At 42.9% G+C, this 27,942-nt stretch overlaps 1 protein-coding gene across 3 annotated transcripts in view; it reads left to right on the top strand.

Moving 5' to 3' along the window:
* Nucleotides 1–10,387, top strand: part of LOC134225295 (uncharacterized) — a 196,553-nt gene extending 186,166 nt beyond the window's left edge. For all 3 annotated transcript variants that reach the window (XM_062705267.1, XM_062705260.1, XM_062705253.1), the window contains one exon: nucleotides 9,500–10,387. In XM_062705267.1, coding sequence (XP_062561251.1) covers nucleotides 9,500–9,650 — 151 coding nt within the window. In that variant the 3' untranslated portion in view covers nucleotides 9,651–10,387. The remainder of the gene's footprint in view (nucleotides 1–9,499) is intronic.
* The last annotated feature ends 17,555 nt before the right edge of the window (nucleotides 10,388–27,942 follow it).

The following is a 27,942-nucleotide window of genomic DNA, read 5'->3' as shown; positions in this document are numbered from 1 at the left end:
TGAGCCTCTTGAAAGGAGGCTTCTGAGCCTCTTGAAAGGAGGCTTCTGAGCCTCTTGAAGGAGGCTTCTGAGCCTCTTGAAAGGAGGCTTCTGAGCCTCTTGAAAGGAGGCTTGAGCCTCTTGAAAGGAGGCTTCTGAGCCTCTTGAAGGAGGCTTCCGGGCCTCTTGAAGGAGGCTTCCAGGCCTCTTGAAAGGAGGCTTCTGAGCCTCTTGAAAGGAGGCTTCTGAGCCTCTTGAAAGGAGGCTTGGGCCTCTTGAAAGGAGGCTTGAGCCTCTTGAAAGGAGGCTTCTGAGCCTCTTGAAAGGAGGCTTCTGAGCCTCTTGAAAGGAGGCTTCTGAGCCTCTTGAAAGGAGGCTTCTGAGCCTCTTGAAAGGAGGCTTGAGCCTCTTGAAAGGAGGCTCTGAGGCCTCTTGAAAGGAGGCTTCTGAGCCTCTTGAAAGGAGGCTTGAGCCTCTTGAAGGGAGGCTTCTGAGGCCCTCTTGAAGGGAGGCTTCTGAGGCCTCTTGAAAGGAGGCTGAGCCTCTTGAAAGGAGGCTTCTGAGCCTCTTGAAGGAGGCTCTGAGCCTCTTGAAAGGAGGCTGAGCCTCTTGAAGGAGGCTTCCTGAGCTCTTGAAAGGAGGCTCTGAGGCCTCTTGAAAGGAGGCTTGAGCCTCTTGAAGGAGGCTTCTGAGCCTCTTGAAAGGAGGCCTGAGCCTCTTGAAAGGAGGCTGAGCCTCTTGAAAGGAGGCCTGAGCCTCTTGAAAGGAGGCTTCTGGGCCTCTTGAAAGGAGGCTCTGAGCCTCTTGAAAGGAGGCTGAGCCTCTTGAAAGGAGGCTTCTGAGCCTCTTGAAAGGAGGCTTGAGCCTCTTGAAAGGAGGCTTCTGAGGCCTCTTGAAAGGAGGCTTCTGAGCCTCTTGAAAGGAGGCTCTGAGCCTCTTGAAAGGAGGCTGAGGCCTCTTGAAAGGAGGCTTCTGAGCCTCTTGAAAGGAGGCTTCTGAGCCTCTTGAAAGGAGGCTCTGAGCCTCTTGAAAGGAGGCTTCTGAGCCTCTTGAAAGGAGGCTTCTGGGCCTCTTGAAAGGAGGCTTCTGAGCCTCTTGAAAGGAGGCTTGAGGCCTCTTGAAAGGAGGCCTGAGCCTCTTGAAAGGAGGCTGAGCCTCTTGAAAGGAGGCTTCTGAGCCTCTTGAAAGGAGGCTGAGCCTCTTGAAAGGAGGCTTCTGAGCCTCTTGAAAGGAGGCTTCTGAGCCTCTTGAAGGAGGCCTGAGCCTCTTGAAAGGAGGCTTCGAGGCCTCTTGAAAGGAGGCTTCTGAGGCCTCTTGAAAGGAGGCTTCCGAGGCCTCTTGAAAGGAGGCTTCTGAGCCTCTTGAAAGGAGGCTTCTGAGCCTCTTGAAAGGAGGCTTCTGAGCTCTTGAAAGGAGGCTGAGCCTCTTGAAAGGAGGCTTCCTGAGCCTCTTGAAAGGAGGCTTGAGGCCTCTTGAAAGGAGGCCTGAGGCCTCTTGAAAGGAGGCTTCTGAGCCTCTTGAAAGGAGGCTTCTGAGCCTCTTGAAAGGAGGCTTTGAGCCTCTTGAAAGGAGGCTTCTGAGCCTCTTGAAAGGAGGCTCTGAGCCTCTTGAAAGGAGGCTTCTGAGCCTCTTGAAAGGAGGCTTCTGAGCCTCTTGAAAGGAGGCTTCTGAGCCTCTTGAAAGGAGGCTCTGAGCCTCTTGAAAGGAGGCTTCTGAGGCCTCTTGAAAGGAGGCTTGAGCCTCTTGAAAGGAGGCCTGAGCCTCTTGAAAGGAGGCTCTGAGCCTCTTGAAAGGAGGCTCTGAGCCTCTTGAAAGGAGGCTTCTGAGCCTCTTGAAAGGAGGCTGGAGCCTCTTGAAAGGAGGCTCTGAGCCTCTTGAAAGGAGGCTTCTGAGCCTCTTGAAGGAGGCTTCTGAGCCTCTTGAAAGGAGGCTTCTGAGCCTCTTGAAGGAGGCTTGAGCCTCTTGAAAGGAGGCTTCTGAGCCTCTTGAAAGGAGGCTTCTGAGGCCTCTTGAAAGGAGGCTTGAGGCCTCTTGAAAGGAGGCTTCTGAGCCTCTTGAAAGGAGGCTTCTGAGCCTCTTGAAAGGAGGCCTTTGAGCCTCTTGAAAGGAGGCTTCCTGAGCCTCTTGAAAGGAGGCTTGAGCCTCTTGAAAGGAGGCTTCTGAGGCCTCTTGAAGGAGGCCTGAGCCTCTTGAAAGGAGGCTTCTGAGGCCTCTTGAAAGGAGGCTTGAGCCTCTTGAAAGGAGGCCTGAGCCTCTTGAAAGGAGGCTTCTGAGCCTCTTGAAAGGAGGCTTCTGAGCCTCTTGAAAGGAGGCTTCTGAGCCTCTTGAAAGGAGGCTGAGCCTCTTGAAAGGAGGCTTTGAGCCTCTTGAAAGGAGGCTTCTGAGCCTCTTGAAAGGAGGCTTGAGCCTCTTGAAGGAGGCTTCTGAGCTCTTGAAAGGAGGCTCTGAGCCTCTTGAAAGGAGGCTTCTGAGCCTCTTGAAAGGAGGCTTTGAGCCTCTTGAAAGGAGGCTTCTGAGCCTCTTGAAAGGAGGCTCTGAGCTCTTGAAAGGAGGCTTCTGAGCCTCTTGAAAGGAGGCTTCTGAGCCTCTTGAAGGAGGCCTGAGCCTCTTGAAAGGAGGCCTGAGCCTCTTGAAAGGAGGCTTCTGAGCCTCTTGAAAGGAGGCCTGAGCCTCTTGAAAGGAGGCTTCTGAGCCTCTTGAAAGGAGGCTTCTGAGCCTCTTGAAAGGAGGCTCTGAGGCCTCTTGAAAGGAGGCTTGAGCCTCTTGAAAGGAGGCTCTGAGCCTCTTGAAAGGAGGCTTCTGAGCCTCTTGAAAGGAGGCTTCTGAGCCTCTTGAAAGGAGGCTCTGAGCCTCTTGAAAGGAGGCTTCTGAGCCTCTTGAAAGGAGGCTTCTGAGCCTCTTGAAAGGAGGCTTCTGAGCCTCTTGAAAGGAGGCTTCTGAGCCTCTTGAAAGGAGGCTTGAGCCTCTTGAAAGGAGGCTTCTGAGCCTCTTGAAAGGAGGCTGAGCCTCTTGAAAGGAGGCTTCTGAGCCTCTTGAAAGGAGGCTTCTGAGCCTCTTGAAAGGAGGCCTGAGCCTCTTGAAAGGAGGCTTCTGAGCCTCTTGAAAGGAGGCTTCTGAGCCTCTTGAAAGGAGGCCTGAGCCTCTTGAAAGGAGGCTTCTGAGCCTCTTGAAAGGAGGCTTCTGAGCCTCTTGAAAGGAGGCTTCTGAGCCTCTTGAAAGGAGGCTGAGCCTCTTGAAAGGAGGCCTGAGCCTCTTGAAAGGAGGCTTCTGAGCCTCTTGAAAGGAGGCTTCTGAGCCTCTTGAAAGGAGGCTTCTGAGCCTCTTGAAAGGAGGCTTCTGAGCCTCTTGAAAGGAGGCTTCTGAGCCTCTTGAAAGGAGGCTTCCAGAGCCTCTTGAAGGAGGCTTGAGGCCTCTTGAAAGGAGGCCGGGCCTCTTGAAGGAGGCTTCAGGGAGGCTCTTGAGCCTCTTGAAGGAGGGCTTGGGCCTCTTGAAGGAGGCTAGGCCTCTTGAAAGGAGGCTTGAGCCTCTTGAAAGGAGGCTTGAGCCTCTTGAAAGGAGGCTTTGAGCCTCTTGAAAGGAGGCTTCTGAGCCTCTTGAAAGGAGGCTTGAGCCTCTTGAAAGGAGGCTTCTGAGCCTCTTGAAAGGAGGCTTCTGAGCCTCTTGAAAGGAGGCTTGAGCCTCTTGAAAGGAGGCTTCTGAGCCTCTTGAAGGAGGCTTCTGAGCCTCTTGAAAGGAGGCTTCTGAGCCTCTTGAAAGGAGGCCTGAGCCTCTTGAAAGGAGGCTTCTGAGCCTCTTGAAAGGAGGCTCTGAGCCTCTTGAAAGGAGGCTTCTGAGCCTCTTGAAAGGAGGCTTCTGAGCCTCTTGAAAGGAGGCTTCTGAGCCTCTTGAAGGAGGCTGAGCCTCTTGAAAGGAGGCTGAGCCTTCTTGAGGAGGCTTCCAAGCCTCTTGAAAGGAGGCTTCTGAGCTCTTGAAAGGAGGCTCTGAGCCTCTTGAAAGGAGGCTCTGAGCCTCTTGAAAGGAGGCTGAGCCTCTTGAAAGGAGGCTTGAGCCTCTTGAAAGGAGGCTTCCTGAGCCTCTTGAAAGGAGGCTTCTGAGCCTCTTGAAAGGAGGCTTCTGAGCCTCTTGAAAGGAGGCTCTGAGCCTCTTGAAAGGAGGCTCTGAGCCTCTTGAAAGGAGGCTTCTGAGCCTCTTGAAAGGAGGCTCTGAGCCTCTTGAAAGGAGGCTTGAGCCTCTTGAAAGGAGGCTTGAGCCTCTTGAAAGGAGGCTTCGGAGCCGGTTGAAAGGAGGCTTTCTAGCCTCTTGAAAGGAGGCTCTGAGCCTCTTGAAAGGAGGCTTCTGAGCCTCTTGAAAGGAGGCCTGAGCCTCTTGAAAGGAGGCTTCTGAGCCTCTTGAAAGGAGTCTTCTGAGCTCTCTGAAGGAGGCTTCCTGAGCCTCTTGAAAGGCTTCCAGGCCTCTGAGGCCTCTTGAAAGGAGGCTTCTGAGCCTCTTGAAAGGAGGCCTGAGCCTCTTGAAAGGAGGCTTCTGAGCCTCTTGAAAGGAGGCCTGAGGCCTCTTGAAAGGAGGCCTTGAGCCTCTTGAAAGGAGGCTTGAGCCTCTTGAAAGGAGGCTTCTGAGCCTCTTGAAAGGAGGCTTCTGAGCCTCTTGAAAGGAGGCTCTGAGCCTCTTGAAAGGAGGCTTCTGAGCCTCTTGAAAGGAGGCTTCTGAGCCTCTTGAAAGGAGGCTTCTGAGCCTCTTGAAAGGGAGGCCTGAGCCTCTTGAAAGGAGGCCTGAGCCTCTTGAAAGGAGGCTTCCTGAGCCTCTTGAAAGGAGGCTCTGAGCCTCTTGAAAGGAGGCTTCTGAGCCTCTTGAAAGGAGGCCTGAGCCTCTTGAAAGGAGGCTTCTGAGCCTCTTGAAAGGAGGCTTCTGAGCCTCTTGAAAGGAGGCTCTGAGCCTCTTGAAAGGAGGCCTGAGGCCTCTTGAAAGGAGGCTCTGAGCCTCTTGAAAGGAGGCCTGAGCCTCTTGAAAGGAGGCTTCTGAGCCTCTTGAAAGGAGGCTACTGAGCCTCTTGAAAGGAGGCTTCTGAGCCTCTTGAAAGGAGGCTCTGAGCCTCTTGAAAGGAGGCTCTGAGCCTCTTGAAAGGAGGCCTGAGGCCTCTTGAAAGGAGGCTCTGAGCCTCTTGAAAGGAGGCTTCTGAGCCTCTTGAAAGGAGGCTTCTGAGCCTCTTGAAAGGAGGCCTGAGCCTCTTGAAAGGAGGCTCTGAGCCTCTTGAAAGGAGGCCTGAGCCTCTTGAAAGGAGGCTCTGAGCCTCTTGAAAGGAGGCTTCTGAGCCTCTTGAAAGGAGGCTTCTGAGCCTCTTGAAAGGAGGCTCGAGCCTCTTGAAGGAGGCTTCCGAGGCCTCTTGAAAGGAGGCTCTGAGCCTCTTGAAAGGAGGCCTGAGCCTCTTGAAAGGAGGCTTCTGAGCCTCTTGAAAGGGAGGCTTCTGAGCCTCTTGAAAGGAGGCTCTGAGCCTCTTGAAAGGAGGCTCTGAGCCTCTTGAAAGGAGGCTTGAGCCTCTTGAAAGGAGGCTTCTGAGCCTCTTGAAAGGAGGCTTGAGCCTCTTGAAAGGAGGCTTGAGCCTCTTGAAAGGAGGCTGAGCCTCTTGAAAGGAGGCTTGAGGCCTCTTGAGTGGAGGCTCTGAGCCTCTTGAAAGGAGGCTTGAGTCTGAGTCTCTTGAAAGGAGGCTTTGAGTCTCTTGAAAGGAGGCTTGAGGCCTCTTGAAAGGAGGCTTTGAGCCTCTTGAAAGGCGGCTTTGAGGCCTCTTGAAAGGAGGCTTTGAGCCTCTTGAAAGGAGGCTTGAGCCTCTTGAAAGGAGGCTTCTGAGGCCTCTTGAAAGGAGGCTTCTGAGCCTCTTGAAAGGAGGCTCTGAGCCTCTTGAAAGGAGGCTTCTGAGCCTCTTGAAAGGAGGCCTGAGCCTCTTTGAAAGGAGGCTTCTGAGCCTCTTGAAAGGAGGCTTCCAGGCCTCTTGAAAGGAGGCTTTGAGCCTCTTGAAAGGAGGCTCTGAGCCTCTTGAAAGGAGGCTTCTGAGCCTTTTGAAAGGAGGTTTCTGTGCCTTTCGAACGGAGGCTTACGAGCCTCTTGAAAGGAGGCTTTCAACCTTCTTGAGTGGAGGCTTCTGAGCCTCTTGAAAGGAAATTTCTGAGCCTTTTGAAACGAGGCTTCTGAGCCTCTTGAAAGGACGCTTCTGAGCCTCTTTAAAGGAGGCTTCTGAGCCTCTTTAAAGGAGGCTTCTGAGCCTCTTGAAAGGAGGCTTCTGAGCCTCTTGAAAGGAGGCTTCTGAGCCTCTTGAAAGGAGGCTTCTGAGCCTCTTAAAAGGAGGCTTCTGAGCCTCTTGAAAGGAGGCTTCCGAGCCTCTTAAAAGGAGGCTCACGACCCTCTGGAAAGGAGGCTCTGAGCCTCTTGAAAGGAGGCCTGAGCCTCTTGAAAGGAGGCTTCTGAGCCTCTTGAAGGAGGCTTCTGAGCCTCTTGAAAGGAGGCTCTGAGCCTCTTGAAAGGAGGCTCTGAGCCTCTTGAAAGGAGGCTTCCTGAGCCTCTTGAAAGGAGGCTCTGAGCCTCTTGAAAGGAGGCTCGAGCCTCTTGAAAGGAGGCTTCTGAGCCTCTTGAAAGGAGGCTTCCTGAGCCTCTTGAAAGGAGGCTTCTGAGCCTCTTGAAAGGAGGCTTCCGAGCCTCTTGAAAGGAGGCTTCCGAGCCTCTTGAAAGGAGACTTCCGAGCCTCTTGAAAGGAGGCTTCCGAGCCTCTTGAAAGGAGGCTTCCGAGCCTCTTGAAAAGAGGCTTCCGAGCCATTGTTGGTAAAATTCATCAGCGATTCAAATCCCATCAGAATCATGGTCCAGGGAATCGCTCATGATTTAAATCGCTATTCGCATCATTGCATGATTTTTATGTGTTCTTCGTTGTTGAATGCATTGAATTAAAGTGGGCTTCGTGGCCTTGCGGTTAGCGACGTCAATCGTTTAGACGCATGTGTTAGGGAGTGTGGGTTCGATTCCCGCTCCGATAAGGAGGAAACTTTTCTTGTTCGAAAAATTCTCCACTGGTCCACTGGGTGTTATGTGTCCTGTCCGTTGTCTCATGTAGGTGTTAAGTGTTCAGTCTGTACGACCTCTGGTCAAAGACGGTGTTTCTGTCTTTTTTTAAACATTTTTCGTTTAAAACAATGACTAATAAATCCATATGTGAACAAAACATACGCCTCGATTGCGTTTCGACGCTTTTAGAGCGATTCTGTCCGAGAAACTCAATCGCGATGCTCTCCGTACAGAATCGCAGGCGAGTTAGCTTGTGCATGAAGCCTCGATGATTGCAATTTGAGTATGATTCTACCAACCCTGGGAGGGTTATAGCAAAAGACCCCGATAAAGCACATGGGGTAAAATCCGCAAAAATTTGTTTCCATTTTCTTCATTATTTTTAATATAATGCCCAATCATTGCCAAATTCAATGTGATCAACTAGACCTTGTCTACTGTCGAATTGGTGCGAGAAAATTCGTTAGAGATTCCTATAAGAAAAGTTGGTTAATATTTTTTAAATATTTCGTGCACACTCATAGTCGAGAACCATTTGGGCAGCACCCTCTATTCCCGTCAGCAACGTTCATTACTCGACCGCATTACAACCGAATTACTTGTTTTTAGTACATGGTTAGTTATTGTCGTTATCTAGTGATGTACAAACAATCAAGCCATTTGGTTGGAACGCGGTCGAGTTATTAACGTTGCAAACGGGAATAGGGGGTGCTGCCCAAATGTTCCCACTCCCTACATGCGGGCAATGATATATTTCCTCAGTTCGTGAAGCTGAATCGATATATCACTATGCTGCCGCTAACTGCAAGTCGAGCACATCTGTATATGGGCCTCCATATACAGATGTGCTCGACTTGCGGTTAGCGGCAGTATGAGTCTATGAGCGAGTTTGTTTTTGAAGTGAAATGGGCTTTCGGTATAATTTTATATTACAAGAAATTCAAAAAGTAATCTTTAAATGGCAACAAACGATTCGCACTCAATCTAGTCCATGCGTGCTATATTTTCCTATAGAATCCAATTTCGTCACGTCTTATGTATTTTCTAGAATTCAAAAAAGTTCGATGCATAATAAGCGACGAACCCGTTTAAATAGGTATATGTATAACATTTGGTCCCTTCTATACGCCTTTGGTACATACATGTACTGTTGTCGCAACTATAGCTGTCCCATATTGATATGAAATCCTTATCAATGTGGAACAGTTTTGCTTACGACGGCAGCCTACCTACCGTTTCGATTCATATTCCGGATACATAAGCACATTTTTCACTTCGGAGAAATTTATGGCAAATGAATTCAAATATTTTAATACAGTCGACTCTCTACATCTCGATGTTCTATATCTTGATATCTCTCCCTATGTCGATGGTTTCCTCGGTCCCTTCAATCTACATACATTTGGGCATTCTACATCTCGATAACCTCCCTATCTCAATTTCTCCTTATGTCGATATGTTTAAATTATTAGGCTGCTAGATACTTTGGATAATAACAAACACCTCAACAACAAGAAATGGCTTTTGTTTTGTTGTTGTTTTTCATAGCAATCTAGGATAGATAGCAAAAAGCTTTTTTGGATCCAGTACCCATTTCAATTTTCCTTCCATTCCTCGATCTCTTTCTATCTCGAATCTCGATGGTCCCTTCAATATCGAGATGTGGAGAGGCGACTGTAGATCAAAAGTATCCGTCATCTAGAGAAATAATTGAACTTTTTAATAAGCGCTTGACATTCAAATCATCAATACTGAATAATTTTATGCTACAGACCTTTGTTTCAAATACCGAACACCCATAGTAAAAATTGTCTCAAATTCCGAACACTTTGCTCAAAATTCCGAACACCGCCTTAGAAGCTCTAAAATGCAAAATTTCAACGTTATTCCAATGTTGGACAATTATGTCCTTGATCTGTATGCCTGACGCGAAAATTCGTTCATTAATTCAAAAATAACGAAGTGCTTGAGATCATCATGTAATGATTGTTCGGAATTTGAGTCTGTTTGGGATTTGAACGTTACTACGGTACTACTGTCACTGCTCAATGAAAGGTAATGGATTAGTGCAACTTTACTTAAGTACCTATACAGTATGAACCTACATTGGGGTCGCTTTTTTGCGTGGTTTGCTTGTTTCTGGCCTTTGGAATCATTAAAACATTATGTTGACTCCACGGAAATGCACCAAAATCGAAGAAAAATTTGACAACTTGTGGAAATTTAGATGGTCCGAGACATTGAAGAAATCCATTTGCGTCAAAATCTACCACAGAGAAGATCAAACTTGGCGATCCCACGAAAGCGGAAAAACCCAAAAAAAAACTCGCCGATGCTCCAATTTGAACTTACACCGTCCAACAACTTTTCCGTTATGAAAATGTCCCCTACCGATAGGCAACCAACGCCACAAAGCATAATTTTAACTAACGCTTTTGCTTCTCTCTCTCTTTTCTCCCTTTCACCACACCATCAGGGACGCTTCGGAGTTGCAGAAACCCACCTCGACGAACGCGGCCGTGATTCGGTTTTACCGGTACGTGCAGGCGGCCCGCGACGGCCAGGACCAGCGGGATTGCCGGCAGACTTACTCGCTCTGTACAATCAACATTGACAAGAAGAAGTAGTAATCGCAAAAATGACACAGCAAATCAACGGTATACCGGAAAACGAAAAGGAAAAAAAAAATCAAATATGGAAATCAATGAAAAGGAACTTATGGAACAAATTGCTCAAAATTAGGGACGAACGGTGAAGGTGTGTGAAATACCTCAGTCAAAAAAAGGGAAATAAAATAATGATGAGATTTTGAAGTTGGAAGCATTCCTGTTCGAGGATAGGCAAGTTTAGTATGAAAAACAAGCTGTTATTCGCTCTCATGTAAATAATAATAAAAAAGTAGCCACAAAGAGTGTAAAATACACTGCTTAGTAGATTGTTAAGTAGTTTTCCAGTAGTAGAACGCCTAGTTAGTCAAACTTTCTTAGAATTAGCTGATAAATGAGGGTATTCAGGTGTTGGATCATGTAAGAGCAACAATTGATAGAGAATAGTTTCAATATATGAAGGCAATCTGTCCATAAGAGCAACGATTAAGCGATAGATAATATTTAAGGGTCAACTTTTGCTTTGGCCAAAGGTTTTCACATATGCAAAAACTATGAGGTTCCAACAGTGCACCGAATCGTTTCAGGTTATAGCTATAGCATATTTATTCAAGAGCGTTTTTGAAATCTACGTGAAATCTACGCTTGCTAAATGTTAGTAAATTATTTGATTTTATGTCTAATTTATTGAATATTTATTTATTTATTTATTTTCGTGCTGTAAAAACTAGGAACTAATAAAACTATAGAATGTAAAACATTTTACATCTAATGAAAGATACATCCCATGATAGTATTGGAACATAAAAGCTCAGTTAATTGAATTATTCTTACATGAAAATGAAGCATTGTCACGATTTAACTCTTGAAAAGATTGTCCAATTTTCACTAATTGATTCGTCTATAGGAATTCGAGCTGTTCAGACATATATAAACAGTGACGGCAAAAAAGTATTCCTGACTAAGAAACAGTACACTGCGAGGCTTTTGCTGGCTGCAACATGTCTTTTCACCTCGCAGCTAACGTCATTATCACATGTAACGAGTGTTCCAAGATATATGAATTCGTCGGCAACCACAAACTGCATCCCATCCATTTCCACCTCGGGTCTCTGCCAGTCACCAAGCACTTAGTTTTGACAAAGTTTATGATCAGTCCTATTCTTTAAGTCTCCCGTTTAAAAGGCATGCAAAAGGTGCACGAAAGTTTTTTCCGCTGCTCTGAGATCTACACCAATGATGTCGATGTCATCCGCAAAACCAAGGTCCATGTAAGACTTGTTGATGATGGTTCCATTTCTTTGCACACCAGATCTTCGAATTGCACCTTCCAGAGCTTTGTCGAATAGCAGATTAGAGAGCGCATCGCCCTGCTTCAGTCCATATAACGTCACGAACGAATCGGATGTCTCACCAGATATTCTGACGCTTAATTTGGATCCATCCATTTATGTCACAGTTCAATCCGTGATGATGATGATGAGTCCGCAACTTGTATTTCCGGATTTTATCAAGTATTTGTCGCAGAGTAAACATCTGGTCCGTTTTTAGTCTTCCTTCTCGTAAACCGCTTTGATATTCGCTGACAGAGGTCTACGAAAACGGACGCAACCTGCTAAACAGAATTCGGAATATTTCCTTGTAGGTGGTATTGAGGAGTGTTATACCTCGATAATTGGCACAATCGAGTTTGTGTCCTTTCTTGTGGATAGGACATATGAGGCCATAAGCCAGCTCGAAGGCATTTCTTCTCCTTCCCAAATCATTTCAATCCCTTGGTGGATTTTTTGTTTTGCCAGGCCCTCACAACTGTTAAAAGCTCGGTCGGGATTCGCCCTTCCCAGCGGCCTGGCCTCTCTTCTGCTCTCGAACAGCTTTTCGCACTTCGTCTAGTATTCGTGGCTCCACTGCTTGTACATCATTCTCAATCCTGATGCTGTTTGTGCCCTCTCTGTCCGATTGTCCATTCAACAAGAACTCAAATTGCTCCTTCTACCCAGCAGCCACTCCTGTTCAGTCGGTCAACAGATTTCCGGAGCTGTCCTGTCGTTGATCGTGACTGGCGACGGTGCTCTTTTCTTGTGTATGTTGTTGATCGTTTTATAGCACTGCCGTGCGTCGTTTCTGGCAAACCTTCCCTCTGCATCCGAGAGTATTTTTTCGTTGTACCCCCGTTTCTTACGCCGATAAAGTTTTTTCTCATATGTCGCTCTTTGGCACTCCACATCAAACCAACCTTTCCATTGGTTTTCTTGTGTGGTGCCAAATACCAAATGCGAATACTTTTGTACGGTACCTAAGCCAAGACGTCGAGGATCCAAGGAGTGTACATTAATCTTCTTAGCCAAAGTCACTCCCAATGATTCGTCATTCATCTTTCCCCCTGAATGAAAAATGCTCCTTAAAAAACTGATCATTTTTCCTTAAATTATTGAACAAATTACCTTGAAATATATAAAATGCTCCGTAAACATTTGATATAAGAATTATTGTGAAATAGTTGAAAAAGTACCTTGAAATTGGCTGCCATAAAGTAGAATCTGTGTGGCGTTGGACAGGCCTATAAACATGAACAAGTCTAATATACTGTTCTTCAGTCACATGACAGATCGTAGCAGCCATCGCATGCAAGAGACACATTCGCGGTCAGTCAATTCTTCCTTCATCACGAGGTCAGTCGCGAGTGCAAGCAATGTAAACATTATGGGTGATTCGTATGTGCGATGTTGAATTGCACATTTGGCGATCCTGCCAGGAGTGTGTGCTGGCGTTGCTTGTGGAATCACCCATCATGTTGTGTAAAAATGTGTGCTTAGCAGTTTTGAACGAACTTCACGGGAAGCCGAAAAAGCGGCGAAGCTTTTTTTTTGCAAAGGTAAGGAGTAATGGTTTCGATATATTTGTATGGATGCCGCTCTCGGGCTGGGAGCTGCGGACTCGAGAGATTCTAATTTTCAAAATGTTTTGCTACAGACCCGCAACTCTCCTCTCAGTGCACACATTGCGATTTTTTCACGTGGAATTGTCATTGTGTTGTTTTTTAATTAGTTACAACTATTTATTCGATTTGCCGCATTGCACAAGTGATTGCGCCGAATGTAAAATTAATTCATACCGTTCACTTATTGAGTTTTGTTGGTAGTTAGCTATAAGATATTTTATGAGACGTATAGCGGCAGCCCGATTATTTACATTTAAGGTTTTGTCTTGATATGATTCCGCTTGAACATTCCGGTAGAACCGAACACAAAATGATGTTTGTAACGTTTTACTTTTTGTTAATGTTTTCTTCAGCATTGTATGCCTAGAATGTAATGACATGAATAATCTAGCAGCAAACAGGCAAGACTGACATTTCTAACAGAAAACAAAGAAATGTTTTATAAACAATGATAATGATAAAAACCTCAATAGTATGAGTTTATTTTCACGTGTATCTATGCGAAAAATACATTTTTACAGCTTATTATGGAGATTTTCTGACAATGATTTTTGATGTTTTGATTTTATCCACCGACCCAGCCGTTGGGTGCTGTTCTTGGACATTTGGAAAACATCGGATGTTTGGGACGCTTATTTGCTGGCATTTTATGGTTCATACTCTTTGATTGGTATGTAAAACAGAGTAACTTTCGTAAGGTTTTCTTCAGATTAGTTAAATAGAGTAGTAGAAGAGAAGAGTAGGATTTGTTTGTTGATGGATTATTCCAAGTGTGCGATGGGTGAAAGATGATTAACTTCGGAGCAAGGCGATATGAACCGGTTTTAGTAAGGCTTTTTAAATTAAAGTATGATTATCAATACACAGACAATAAAATTATTGATAAAATTGAAAGTACCGTTGAAAAAGTATAGGAGTGATTATCAGTGAGACGAATGAAAATTTGAAATTTACTTATGAGAAAGAGTTGTTCCATAAATTACTATTTACAAGTTCCATTTTCAAAACTATGTGTTATGTTCAATGTTGTTGTTTTCAGAATTTTCTTCTTGAAAATACGCAATCGCAATCCTTGTATTTGAGTGTAGTGAAATCGAATGATTTTTTTTTTTTTTTTTCCTTGTCGGGTATATTTTATTACTGCGACCATTTTTTTGATCTATTGTAATATATTCCCCTTTTTTTTCTTGCTATGTCATTATGGCGTATCGCTATTGGAAGTGATCGTCATTGTTTGACTAACAGCTTCTCCCCAACACGGCTCAGCTTTTCGAATGAAATGCACCACCGAATTGGGATTTGTTCTACCAAGCTCAAGTGGTTCTATAAGCCCCTTGGTGAAGAACTTTTGTCTTGTTCGAAAAATTGCCGGACAACGGCATAACAGATGCTCCGAATCTTCTTTTCTATGTCGCAGAAGCGACATAGATCATTCTGAAGTTTCCTATAAGCTTCAAATGATATCGACTCGGACAATGACCTGTAATGAGACCCGTATAAGTGCTTAGGTCTCTTTTAGATAACTCTAAGATGTTGCGAGTCATGGAAACATTCGGAGTGATAAAACGTTTCGATTGCCTGGCATTAGTTGCGTTCCTAAAATTGGTTTCTATTTTCATAGATTCCCATACCTTCAGCTCCATACGAAGAGAAGAAGTTGGTAAGCTGCAAAAAGGTTCCGGTCCTGTAAACCGACTTGATGATCCGAGTCTCGCCAGCATATCGGCTTTTTCGTTACCATCTATTCCACAGTGTCCTGGAACCCAATATAGATTAACTTGGTTCCGACAAGACAATTTTTGAGAGACTGAATGCATTCCCAAACTTGTTTTGAAGTGCATGTTGCCGACTTCAGAGCATTCAAAGCTGCTTGGCTGTCGGACATTATGCATATATTTGAGTGTCTGTAGTTCCTACGCAAACATATTACAGAACACTCTAGAATTGCGTGAACTTCCGCTTGGAATACGGATGGCCAACTTCCCATGGAAATCGATATGTCTATCCCAGGGCCAGTAACTCCTGCTCCCACATGGTTGTTCAATTTTGAACCGTCAGTATAAAACGTAATTGATCCTGAACGAAGTGTTGGTCCTCCATTCAACCATGTATTGCGCCCAGGATCAATTACTTTGAATAGTCTATTGAGATTGTATTCTTCTCCATCCAGTCCTCATTGTTTATTACTAGGAGTTTATACTGAAGTTTTTAGAATGCTAAGATGACCCTTAAGGTCACCTCCTAAGAGGTTTTCGGATCTTCTGATCCTCAAGGCAATCTTTTCAGCTTCTAATTGTACAATTTGATGCAGAGGAAGCATGTACAGTAAAGCATTTAGTGCACTCGATGGTGTACTGCTCATTGCACCTGTAATTGAGATAGTCGCTAATCGTTGAAGTTTTTCGAGCTTCATCTGAGCACTCTTCTCTTTCGTCTTTGGCCACCAGACCAACGAACCATAGGTAATTCTTGGTTTTACTATAGCTGAATATATCCAATGGATCATTTTCGGCTTAAGTCCCCATTTCCTACCAAAAGTTCGTTTACTAATCCATAGAGCATTTGTCGCTTTATTAATGGCGTGTTCTAAATGCATGTTCCAGTTAAGTTTGCTATCAAGAACTACGCCAAGGAATTTGACTGTATTTGAAAGTTCCAATCGTGTACCTTTCAATGTCATGTTGTTTAGTGAGAATTTCCTCCTACGCGTGAAGGGCACAATAGTGGTTTTGGACGGATTTACACTCAATCCTTCTCTATCGCACCATGTGGAGACATAGTTTAAAGCAGTTTGCATTCTGTTGGCGATAATGTCATTGTATTTGCCTCGTACTATTATGACAATATCGTCAGCGAAACCAATTACTTCGAAGCCCTGGGCTATAAGGTATTTGAGAAGATCATCTACTATTAAAGACCACAATAAAGGTGATAATACGCCTCCTTGTGGGCACCCTTTGATTGCTCTAACACTAATGTGAGAGTTTCCAAGGTTAGCTGATATTTCTCTTTTTGTTAACATTTCTTTAATCCAATCTACAATGCATTTATCGAAGCCACGATTTGACATTGCCTTTTTATGGAATTATGAGAAGTGTTGTCAAAAGCTCCTCTATATCTAAGAAAGCAGCAAGAGAAATTTCTTTTGCTTCAAAAGATTTTTCTAATTTTGTAACAACTGCATGTAATGCGGTTACTGATGACTTACCTTCCTGATAAGCGAATTGGTGTTTGCTTAACGGTAGTTGGGTTAAATATGATTACTTAATATATTCATCTATTATTTTTCCATTGTTTTCAGTAGAACGGAGGACAAGCTTATAGGCCTAAAGGATTTTGGTGAGGTTTTATCCTTTTTATTTGCCTTGGGGATAAATGTCACCCGTACTTGTCGCCAAACTGATGGAATGTAGCTCAACGATAAACTTGCTTGAAACAGCTTTGTGAGGATAGGTATTAAAATTGCCTTACCTTTTTGCAGTAGTACAGGAAAAATTCCATCACTACCCGGTGATTTGAAAGGTTCAAAGGAATCTATTGCCCATTCAACCTTTCTTGTGTGGCCAGAATACGTGCATCGTTCCTGGATCTTTCTAGCTCAGTCATTTCGTTCACTGTTCCATTAATCTGATGGCTGATTTCAATGATTTCAGTTCCTATTGCATTCGCATTTAGGTCTTCATTTGAACTGTTAATAGACCCCGGAAAATGAGTGTTCATCATCAATTCTAAAGTTTCACTCACAGATGTAGTGAATAAGCCGTTATCTTTTTTTAAAGTACCGAGTCCATTAGAATGATCTTTGGCTAGGATTTTTGCAACCTGGCAGCTGCGGTAGTATTTTCTATGTTTTTACATGTATGTCTCCAATGTAGCATTTTAGATCGCCTAATCTCACGGTTGTAATCGGTGAGGGATTGTTTGTATTGTTCCCACTGTTGTGTACGCTTAGCCCGGTTGAATAAACTTTCGGGTTCTTTCCGCATTTTTGTATTTTTTTATTCCACCATGGTATGTCTCTATTTGAAGAGTTCAACTTAGGGGTACAACTTTCATTAAAAGAGTCTTGAATTAGCCTAGAAAGCTGATTTGAGCTTTCCTCAAGTTCATCCCAGGAGTTTTGTTAGATCCAAACATTTATTTTTCGGCATCTAACTTAGAATTCTAAAGCTCCCAATCAGTTTTTTCTGGGATCTTTGATATATTGTGTGAGTTGTTGTCCAGCCTCATACTCAAAAATGATATGTTTATGATCTGACAAGGATTTTTCACTCGAAACATGCCAGTAATTTAAATTGTCCGAAATGAATGGACTACACAGCGTTAAGTCAAGAACTTCCTGCCTTACTGCGTTCATGAATGTTGGAGCATCTCCTCTATTACATATATCTATTTCATTTTTAGAAATGTAATCCAAAAGTACTCACCTCTGTTGTTGATGTCCGTGCTGGCCCATACGGTATGATGAGCATTGGCATCACAGCCAATTATGAACGACTTGTTTCGTTTCTTACAATAAGAAACGAAAGCTGCTATTTCTGGTGGAGGTACATCGCCCACGTCGCCGGGAAAGTATGCTGAAGCAACATATGTTACCGTTGTCCCATTAGCTGTTGGCACCTCCATCATGACCTCAGCAATATTAATTGGAATTATGTTTATTCTTCCGTTCACTAAAATGGCAGCTCTTGGTGCAAGTTGCCCTTCATAGTAAATTAGCTTACTGAAATTTGTAGTTATTCCAAGTATCCTACTATTTATTGCCCATGGCTCCTGGATGAATGCGACATCCAGTTTGCTCTCCGTGAACCTTTTGCAAAGTACGGCTGATGCCCCCTTTGCGTGATGAAGGTTCACTTGAATGAACTTGATATTTTTATTGAAGGTCCTTTTTTTGTTTACCGCTTGCATGGGGATTTAGTATCTCCCTGTCTTTGGTTTCGCGGCCTCCTTTAATTGGATGTTTGTCTACTTGGACTTGGACTTTAATGTCTCGGTACATCGACTTAATCCGTTTGTTTGACGTTCGAGGCTCGCTCTGCTTATGAACGTCGGTGCTTGTAGTGTGGCCAGAAGCATTATGGTTTGTTTTTGTCCTCTCTATTCCACTCGGTCCTGGGATCTGGACAGATTGATCGACGATCATTTTGTCATCTCCAGTTCCTTCTCGTGTCATATGAGAGTCATTTTCATCCCTATGCTTTGGTCGTTCACTACCTTCTTGCTGATTTTTTCTGCGGAATTTCTTCCTCAGGGTTGCATTCCCAAATTTGTAGTCAAGTGAGAATTCACATTGCTTGATTGAGTTCAATGAAGCTCCATCGACTGTGAATACTAGTTCGACATGTCTTTGGCTAATGGTGTTGCGCTGTAGTATCCTCCATGCATCAACTGCTAGCCCATCATTTTGGCTTTCCAGGAGTGCCAGAATTTCTTCATTCTTGTCTTCTGTACTCCACGGAAAAAAGCCGATCAATATTTCAGGTTGCGGGATGTTTTTTTCATCCACCGCTGTGAGTTCAGCCCCAGGCCAGGGAGTTATTGTAGAAACTATGCTCTTCAGCCAGTCTGCTGTTTCTTTGTTTTTGCAGACTATTACTAAATAGCCAGATTTGAACACGCAGTCACCAAATTTTGGTTTCAGTTGTTCCTTCCGTTGCCCTACTACTTTCGCCAGAATGGCTTTTTGGGTAGTTTTCAACTGTTCGGTTGTGAGCTCTGTTTCAGGGTATCCCGTCGAGAGTATCCTAGCTTCACATAATACCTAACATCTATATATGACGGATTGACTTTACACACGGAATTCCAGGTAGGTGATGCGTGTCCTCCATGAGCCGTGTCGATTCTATGGTGCACTGCGATGGCCTTGGCTTGGTTTCTACTCCCCTTGTTTCGACGAGCAATTTTAGCGGGTTTTGGTTTTCCGCGTGTATTTGATCCATTCATGTCCATGTGTCTTGGGCGCTTGGAGGTTTCCGATGATTGCGGTTTTTTTTCAGCCAGACGGTAAGCTTCCTCATAGCTAATCCCACGATCCAACAGTTTTAGGCGCTTTTGTCCAGCACCGCTCAGTTTTTGTTGTTCTGCCGTTGTCCTGAGATGGTGTATTTTTCTGCCCATCGGAGGTATTTGGGACAATGATTGGTGGTGGTGAAGACAATAATGTTACGTTGATGCCATCTTCAAAGTCATCATCATCATTGTAATCATCAGCGTCTTCGGCACCATCATTATCCGTGTTCAGAATGGACGATGAACAGGAAAGTGCATCTTCGACTGAATCGCCTTGAAGCTGTAGAATCTCGTCTTCCCTTTCTCTGTCGATTTCCATTTTTGATGCACTCATTGTTGCGTTGATCACTGTTACAAGAACAAAACACACACACGCAAGGGTTTTGAAATGAACAAAGATGACAAAAAAAAATTAAAAAAAAAAGGTAAAAAAAAAACTAGCAAATGGTAAGAAACACTTTATTTATTGAAAAAAAAGAAACGCTATTGAAGTACACAACAACACTCACAATTCAGAATAAAGTAAAGAAAATAAATAAATAAATAAATAAAAAACGAACAGCAATTTCCAGAAACAAAAAAAAAAACGATAATGAGGTCATCAATTAAAGAATAAATAATCTATTTAAATAATAAAAAAAAAAAAATAAAAAAAAAAAAAAATAAAGAAAACTGAAGACTTTAATTAATAATATGGTCGCAACTTGTAAATATTTTTACTACGAGAAGGTAACGGACACTGTATGATATTCAAATAAAAGAGAGTTATTGGTGTAATTAAAATAGTTAGGCCGACCAAAGTTTTATTCTATCGTTTTAAAGGAAATAAATAATATACAGTGTAATGATAAATAATAAAAAAAAAAAAAAAAAAAAAATAATAATAAAATAAAATAGAAGAATAAAATAATTTAGAGATAAAAATAAAGATAATGATAAAAAAAGAAAAAAAAATGTAAAGAAATAATACCAAAATATTCAAATAAAAGTTTATTGTAGTTATTTAAGGTGTTATATTCTTTTATTATTGTTTATGCCCCTCACAAGAGCATTTTTTGTCCAGTCTCCCCAACGCATGATTTGCAGTCGATGGCAATCATGTGCCACCATACTGCAGTAATGTGAGTTTATCGGTCTCACTGTTAATCACTCACTTGTTATTTAATGGATTAGTGAGCGAATAATATGGTAATTATGCATGCAATTTAAATAGTTTGTCTAAAAAAAACAGATCTAACACTAATTACACGCCAAGGTTGCTATGTTGTAGCAATATTGCTAGGCAAATCACAACAAATTCCAGGTTCAGGCAAAGCAATCTGAATCGGAACGAGAAGATTTGTTTGTTTGTGTTCATGTGTTCTCACTTTTCACCAAAAAAATGAACATAACTTGCATGCAATGACACGAAGCACTTTGTATGCTGTTTATTGTTCGCAATTGTTGCTCACTTTTTTTTTGTTTTCTCCTTTATAATAGAAGCACTTTCTGGGAGATAAACTGTTTTTTATGATTATTTGCAATAATCTCTGTACTTACATACAAAGTATGATTCCTAGCACTTGAAAGTTAAGTATCGAATGATACTGTGATATAAAATATCTGCAATGCCGCGTGGATTAGATGTATTGTGCTTAGAAAGCAATATTTCGATTAGGTGAATTTTGTTGGTGGCCTGTGTTGCCAAAAATTCGTTAAAATATTTTTTGAATTTTGTTGATCTTTCTGTTGAAAAATTTAAGGATGTTAGTTCAGCGAGGAGTTCAATAAAGAGAGTTTTATTGTTTTAGTTAAGCGTGAAAAGACACCCGCGTTCAAGTGTTTTTTCTTCTGCGTTGGTGGGACGCCCGCAAGAAGAATGGTGTTATTGTGGATTGGAATGATCACAATTCAGCGTGGTGGAACGCCCGCATTCAGTAGATTCTTCCTCTGCGTTGGTGGGACGCCCGCAAGAAGAATGGTGTTATTGTGGATCGGAATGATCACAATTCAGCGTGGTGGGACGCCCGCATTCAGTAGATTCTTCCTCTGCGTTGGTGGGACGCCCGCAAGAAGAATGGTGTTATTGTGGATCGAAATGATCACAATTCAGCGTGGTGGGACGCCCGCATTCAGTAGATTCTTCCTCTGCGTTGGTGGGACGCCCGCAAGAAGAATGGTGTTATTGTGGATCGAAATGATCACAATTCAGCGTGGTGGGACGCCCGCATTCAGAAGATTCTTCCTCTGCGTTGGTGGGACGCCCGCAAGAAGAATGGTGTTATTGTGGATCGAAATGATCACAATTCAGCGTGGTGGGACGCCCGCATTCAGTAGATTCTTCCTCTGCGTTGGTGGGACGCCCGCAAGAAGAATGGTGTTATTGTGGATCGGAATGATCACAATTCAGCGTGGTGGGACGCCTGCATTCAGTAGATTCTTCCTCTGCGTTGGTGGGACGCCCGCAAGAAGAATGGTGTTATTGTGGATCGGAATGATCACAATTCAGCGTGGTGGGACGCCCGCATTCAGTAGATTCTTCCTCTGCGTTGGTGGGACGCCCGCAAGAAGAATAGTATTACTACAGACCGAAATGGTGAGAACTTTGTAGTAGAACGTCCGCAGGCAAGATTTTAATTTCTCCACAATGGTAGAATTAGAATTTATGAAAGTTGAATCCACAAGAATTCAGATTTTATCGTGGATTCGTAAGGTGCTCGTGGAGATTGATTGCATTGAGAAAAGATATCCGCCTATAGTTAAGAACAGTTTATCGATACTTTTCCGGATAGGTTTGTAGTTTTTGTTGCTGGTTGTTTGACATTTATAGTTACATATTGAAATAGACGTGTGCTCAAAAAAAGTAAAGGTAGTACTAGTACTGATGATTTTTACTAGAAGCAAAAAAGGGTTATTAAAAATAGTGTTTCCATTGCGAGTTAACACTGCACGGGAATGGTTCAAGATGCCTTTTTTTATCATTGTGAGAGAGTATTCCCATCATTAATAATATGTCGGTAAAGTTATTTTTTCTTTAAACATAGATGCCAGTCGTTATTTTTTTAGAGAAGAGGGGAGATGTGTGGCGTTGGACAGGCCTATAAACATGAACAAGTCTAATATACTGTTCTTCAGTCACATGACAGATCGTAGCAGCCATCGCATGCAAGAGACACATTCGCGGTCAGTCAATTCTTCCTTCATCACGAGGTCAGTCGCGAGTGCAAGCAATGTAAACATTATGGGTGATTCGTATGTGCGATGTTGAATTGCACAGAATCTTATGCACCATTGTATAGCCCCTGGAGTATGAAGCTGATTGTTTTGCTTAGTAACCCTATTCAATAGAAAAATGCTCCGAAAACTAAGGAAAATGCTCCCTAAAAAGAAGAAATACTCCTTAAACCAATAAAAAATGCTCCTTAACCTGAGAAAATGCTCCTTAAACTAAAAACAGTGCTCCGTAAAAAAAAAATGAAATGCTCCATAAACTTGTACAAAATGTAATCTTAGCCTACAAGCAATTCAAAGCATTGTTAAAGAAATTGTGCACCAGACTTCTCACAGACAAACAGACGTCCCATACAACTGCACATACGATACGAATTTCATTAAAATCACATTGCATATAATGCTAATAGGTTTATTCATCAATTTCCCTGCATAATCACAAAAGATATCTTAGTAACAAGATAAATATTGTCACTTCGGTTCCCTTTGTTCTGCTGTCCGAAACATGTTGGGTACCGAACTGTCAAATCATATGTATTTTTACTTCATTGACATTTAGCACCATATCCTCGCCAGCAAAAGATGTTCCGGACAGCCACGACAGACAGTGGAAAGGAAGAGTTACTCATGCAAGATCTGTATTTATTAACCAATGGGTATATTAGCCTTCAACGAATAATTTCGGTTGATTGTATTCCTCCCTATTGTTGATCACTCTCATCCAACCGAATGACTTGATTTCTTTATTTTTGTACATCTTTATAAATCTACGAGGATAAACGAAATTAATTGATAACTTTCGGGTTTAATAAATCAATAAGTCAGCCTTGGGCTGAAAGTCTCGCTAATAAAGATAAAAAAATCAATGAATAAATATGTATTGGATTACATAAGTATTTGGTTCCTGTGTTTTACCAAAAGCATATATTTTTTAATATAACTTAATAATTCCAATTTGAAACAACAACAACCTAGGCCAGACAGTCAGGATAGCCACGACGCGAGTAGATATAAATTTGAATTCCGGTAGACTTGTCCTTAATAGATGAGCAAACTTCATACACAGTACAAACAGCACGTGCTGTCAAAGCATTCACCGCCACGCTTCTTTAGGTTTATTTTTGTAAGCGCAGATTTCGACAATTTCGAGTTCCTCAAGCCGTGGGTGGTTATAAGAGATATTTTAGTTATTTTAGATATCATTAGTTAAATAGCAAATCTTTGTTTTTCTAAGGAGCATTTTTGGCAATTGGAGCAATTGGCCATGATTTATGCATCATGTTGTAGTGCATGTTTGGTTTCATCACCAACATCGGTTTGACACTTGTAGTACCGGTACTTTGGTTGCCAGGTCAAAGTAACCTAGATGTTAGTCACGCGAACAGGAACGACATTAGCAATCTAATAAATACTTTTGTTGAATTTCCCATTCTCCGTAGACAGTAAATGCATAAAGTATTAGATTGACAATGGCGCTTCAAATCTTGTTGTCAATAAGTTTTGTTCACGACGGTACTTTATGTATCAGATGTCCATGCTTTTCATCACAGCAGCCCAATTTTCATACTTGAAGGCAAGCAAACCACAACAAAAAAATTGACATTAAAGGTACCCACTGATCCCTTTATGCAAAATCCGGGTTACTATGGTTGAATTATGTTAGTCACAAATGCTGTATGGGATAACAGCATAGATATAATTATCAAGATATTGGGGTTCGAAAAATTTGTTTTTTTTTTATTTATCCAGAGCAAAACCCGCAACATACAGGCCCTTGTTGATGCGTAGTATGCAACCAAGATATGGTGATGTGCCTTTGATGCTCGAATCTACAACAGACAAAATTCGGCAACGATGAATATCTGTACAAGCATCCACAACTCGTACGATGCTGTCCTTGTTGGGTATACTAGTAATACACGACCGAGAGGCCACTATCTAGACGGCAGGGTTTCGCGTTGCACCAATTTCAAATTCGTTAGGTGTTTTCTTCAACTTCGTTGGTCTCTGTTGTAGCAGTTTCCACAGCATTATTTAGATTATTGGATGTCGGTGTAAGAGCCTGTGAATTTGTTAAGTATTCGCAAAGAAAATGCTCCTGTAGCTGCTTTGTTCCTTTAAACATTGTCTTTGAAAACACACATCAATTGTCGTTTCATCCGTTTTTGTTAAACTCCACAGGAAATATGAAGTATTTGTTTGGTCTCAAAATGATTAACCTATACGATAAAACTGTGAAGGAAATTCAATAAATTACAATTTTTTAAAACTAAAATTAATTATATTTGATGTCGTTTATTACGTAACTGCTTTCTCTAACTATCGCGAGAATTATAACTAAATTATAAATGATATGAATGAGTATTTGTCCAACCTTCGAGTGCTATTAGGTTTCAAATTACATTATCATTACAATAAATTTGAAACGGTTATTTGATGGCTTGTGTCTAGACTCTAGAACCTTCAAATTTCGAGTGCTCACAGAAACAGTTGTAACAGAATTAATAGTGCGATGCAGTTGCTTGCGTTAGTTTTGTCGATATTTTTTTTTGCTTAGTTTCAAATATCAAAAATAGTTTCATTGTTGCATTGTCGCCAATTCGCCATTGCATATCCTCTCATTCAAACAATAATGATGGCGTTGACGTTCTAGTCCACATTCTAATGAACAATCGCTCACTTTGAGTGATTGATTGTTTATTCTCACCATGGATAAACAATTCAACACGTGTTTTATAAGATCTGATAAGTAAATGTCAATACTGTTCTATATAAAAATAACCCAACTAATTGGTAAAATAGAAGTTGCATAGATCACATCGCTTTCCATGGTGAATCCCGATCTATGTTTCTTATTACCCCACCCCACTAACAAAAATTCCTTCCCGTGGTAATTGTGGAGATGCAGAGGTTTCTAGTAGCAACAATAACCACACACTAACTTCCCCTTCCTTTCCCAACTGACTGTAAGGACTTGGCCGGCGCCGTTATTGATCAAAATTCGAGAGCTGCTGGAACATGCACTTCGAGAATAGATGGTAAATCCTAACCGCTATTTTGGATCTAAGTGCAATTCGCACCAGCTCCAATCAATCACGGAGTAGCAACCATTGATATGTACAGTCAGTCTAAGCTAACTTGCCAGTTAAGGAGAATTTACCAAGAACCATGAGCTTCAGGAGGTCGCAAAATTGCCAAATTAGTCGGTAAGGTGACCTGCTCACATTACCAAATACCAACATTTCCAGCAAGATCTATACATGCAAGATTGAATGCTCATGAAACGAGAAAAGATAGTCTTGTTAATTTATGCAGCGGGGAATTATCTCTGGCACATCGCAGTCATCCCGGAATGTCGACAATGAAGCATTTCCTAAGCCAAGGTTTCTGGCAGTTAGGAATGGAACGTGAGATTTTCTAGCAAGTTGCCCAGAATGTCAGTTGATTGTTAAAACGAGTTGACCGCTTCCTATCAAGATGACTGAGCTGCCCAAAAACCCTTGGGATTATGTATTCATGGACGTTGCTTCGGCAATAGACACTCACAACTGAAAAGCATTGATCTTGACCGATAACTACTCTCGATTTTTAGTTGTACCGATTCACAGTGGTTCGCTCTAGAACAAAGCATGGCCAAAACTTAAAAATGTCCCTACAAATAGGTTTTATCGAAATTAATTTATAGGCTTTTTTCGGTGATAATTAAACTACTTATAGCAAAAGGGCGTAGATGAAAGTAATGAAGATACAGATTCGATTGACACCGCAAGCGTGCAAGTGTGAAATGAATAGAAACTGAAGACGGCACTTCTGCGACATTATCGACGTCAGGACATATCGTGGCGCTAACATCGACCCTGACCACCATCTGGTGATGGTTAAACTGCGCCCAAAACAATCCGTCATCAACAATTTTCGGTACCGACGATCGCCGCGTAACGACCTAGAGCGACTGAAGCAACCTGATGTCACCACTGCATACGTGCAGTATCTCGAGGCAGCGCTGCCGGAAGAGGGTGAGCTCGATGGGGTCCCTCTTGAGGACTGCTGGAACACAGTCAAAGCAGCCATTAATGACGCAGCGGAGAACAACGTCGGGTATATGGGACGAAGTCGACGGAACGATTGGTTCGACTAAGAGTGCAGACAGATTCTGGAGGAGAAGGACGCAGCACGGGCGGTCGCGCTGCAGCAAGGTACCCGGCAGAACGTGGAACATTATAGGCGGATGCGAAGACAGCAGACCCGCCTTTTTCAGGAGAAGAAACGCCGCCTGGAAGAAGCGGAGTGCGAGGAGATGGAACAGCTGTGCCGTTCTCAAGAAACACGCAAATTCTATCAGAAGCTCAACGCATCCCGCAAAGGCTTCGTGCCGCGAGCTGAAATATGCCGGGATGAGGATGGGAGCATCTTGACGGACGAACGTGTGGTGATCGAAAGGTGGAAGCAGCACTACAAGGAACATTTGAACGGCGCTGAGAGTACAGGAAGTGAACGTCAAGGCAGCGGAGGAGATGACTACGTCCGTTCAGCGGACGATGGGAGCCAACCAGCCCCCACCTTGAGGGATGTTAAGGATGCCATCCAACAGTTAAAGACCAATAAAGCAGCTGATAAGTATGGTACCGGAGTTGAACTCATCAAGATGGACCCGGAAAAGCTAGCCACTTGCCTGCAAAAACTGATAGTCAGAATCTGATAAACTGAACAGCTACCGGAGGAGTGGAAGGAAAGGGTTATATGCCCCATCTACAAGAAAGGCGATAAGCTGGAGTGTGAGAACTTTCGAGCGATCACCATCCTTAATGTCGCCTACAAAGTGATATCCCAGATCATCTTCCGTCGTCTGTCACCATTAGTGAACGAGTTCGTGGGAAGTTATCAAGCCGGCTTCGTTGACGGCCGCTCGACAACGGACCAGATCTTTACTGTACGGCAAATCCTTCAAAAATGCCGTGAATACCAGGTCCCAACGCACCATTTGTTCGTTGATTTCAAGGCGGCATACGACAGTATAGACCGCTTAGAGCTATAGAAAATTATGGACGAGAACAGCTTCTCTGGAAAGCTTACCAGACTTATCAAAGCAACGGTGTATAGTGTGCAAAACTGTGTGAAGATTTCGGGCGAACACCCGGGGTACGATTTTCAATAGATCCAGTCAATTTATTTGTTTCGCGGATGACATGAACATTGTCGGCCGAACAATTGCAAAGGTGGCAGAACTGTACACCCGCCTGAAACGTGAAGCAACAAAAGTTGGACTGGTGGTGAATTCGTCAAAGGCAAAATACATGCTTGTTGGCGGAACCGAGCGCGACAGGACCCGCCTGGGAAGCAGTGTTACGATAGACGGGGATACCTTCGAGGTGGTCAAGGAATTCGTCTGGGCAAGACATGTTGCAAGAATGCTGAACAGCAACCCTGCAAAGATGGCGTTCGCTGCCGATCCGGCAGGTACGAGACGGCGTGGAGCGCAGCGAGCTAGATGGGCAGACCAGGTGCAAAACGACTTGGCGAGCGTGGGGCGTATTCGAGGATGGAGAGATGCGACCTCGAACCGTGTATTGTGGTGTCAAATTGTTGATTCAGTGTTTAGATGTAGACTAAATAAATGAAAAATGAAAGAATGAATGTTTGTTCTAACCATATTCATGTTTGATGCCAAACAAACTGAAATTATGTTTGAGTCTACCGTAAATTTTTATGCGTGGTAATGCCGATATAGCGTATGATAAACAGCTCCTCATCCTCGAAGTACGCCTGCGGATTGTGCGGTTTCATTGGATTGGCCATCCAAAGAACGAAATCAAACAATGCCTCAGGAATCCACCACTATCACTGGAGTTCCTCAACATAAAACAACAAAAATGGTCCAACAAATCAAACTAATTACAGTTTTTATATTCTGCAAAACTCTAATAATTAAACATTTCACAAATTGAGGAATTTTCCAACAAGTTGTAAAAAGATGATGTCTTTTATTCAGAAATTTGCTATATTTTTGCGTTTCTGCCAATTAGGAACAAAAAAGCCATTAAGATTTTAAATTGTTCAAGAAATTTGTTCCCTGCTGCCATTTTATTCTTGTTAATGAAGAAATGCAGCAATGGAAAAAGGATTTGGTAAAAAAACACTGAACCTAAATAG

This window comes from Armigeres subalbatus, chromosome 1 (assembly GCF_024139115.2).
Source record: "Armigeres subalbatus isolate Guangzhou_Male chromosome 1, GZ_Asu_2, whole genome shotgun sequence".
Lineage (NCBI taxonomy): Eukaryota > Metazoa > Arthropoda > Insecta > Diptera > Culicidae > Armigeres > Armigeres subalbatus.
This window is presented reverse-complemented; position numbering and strand designations above follow the sequence as displayed.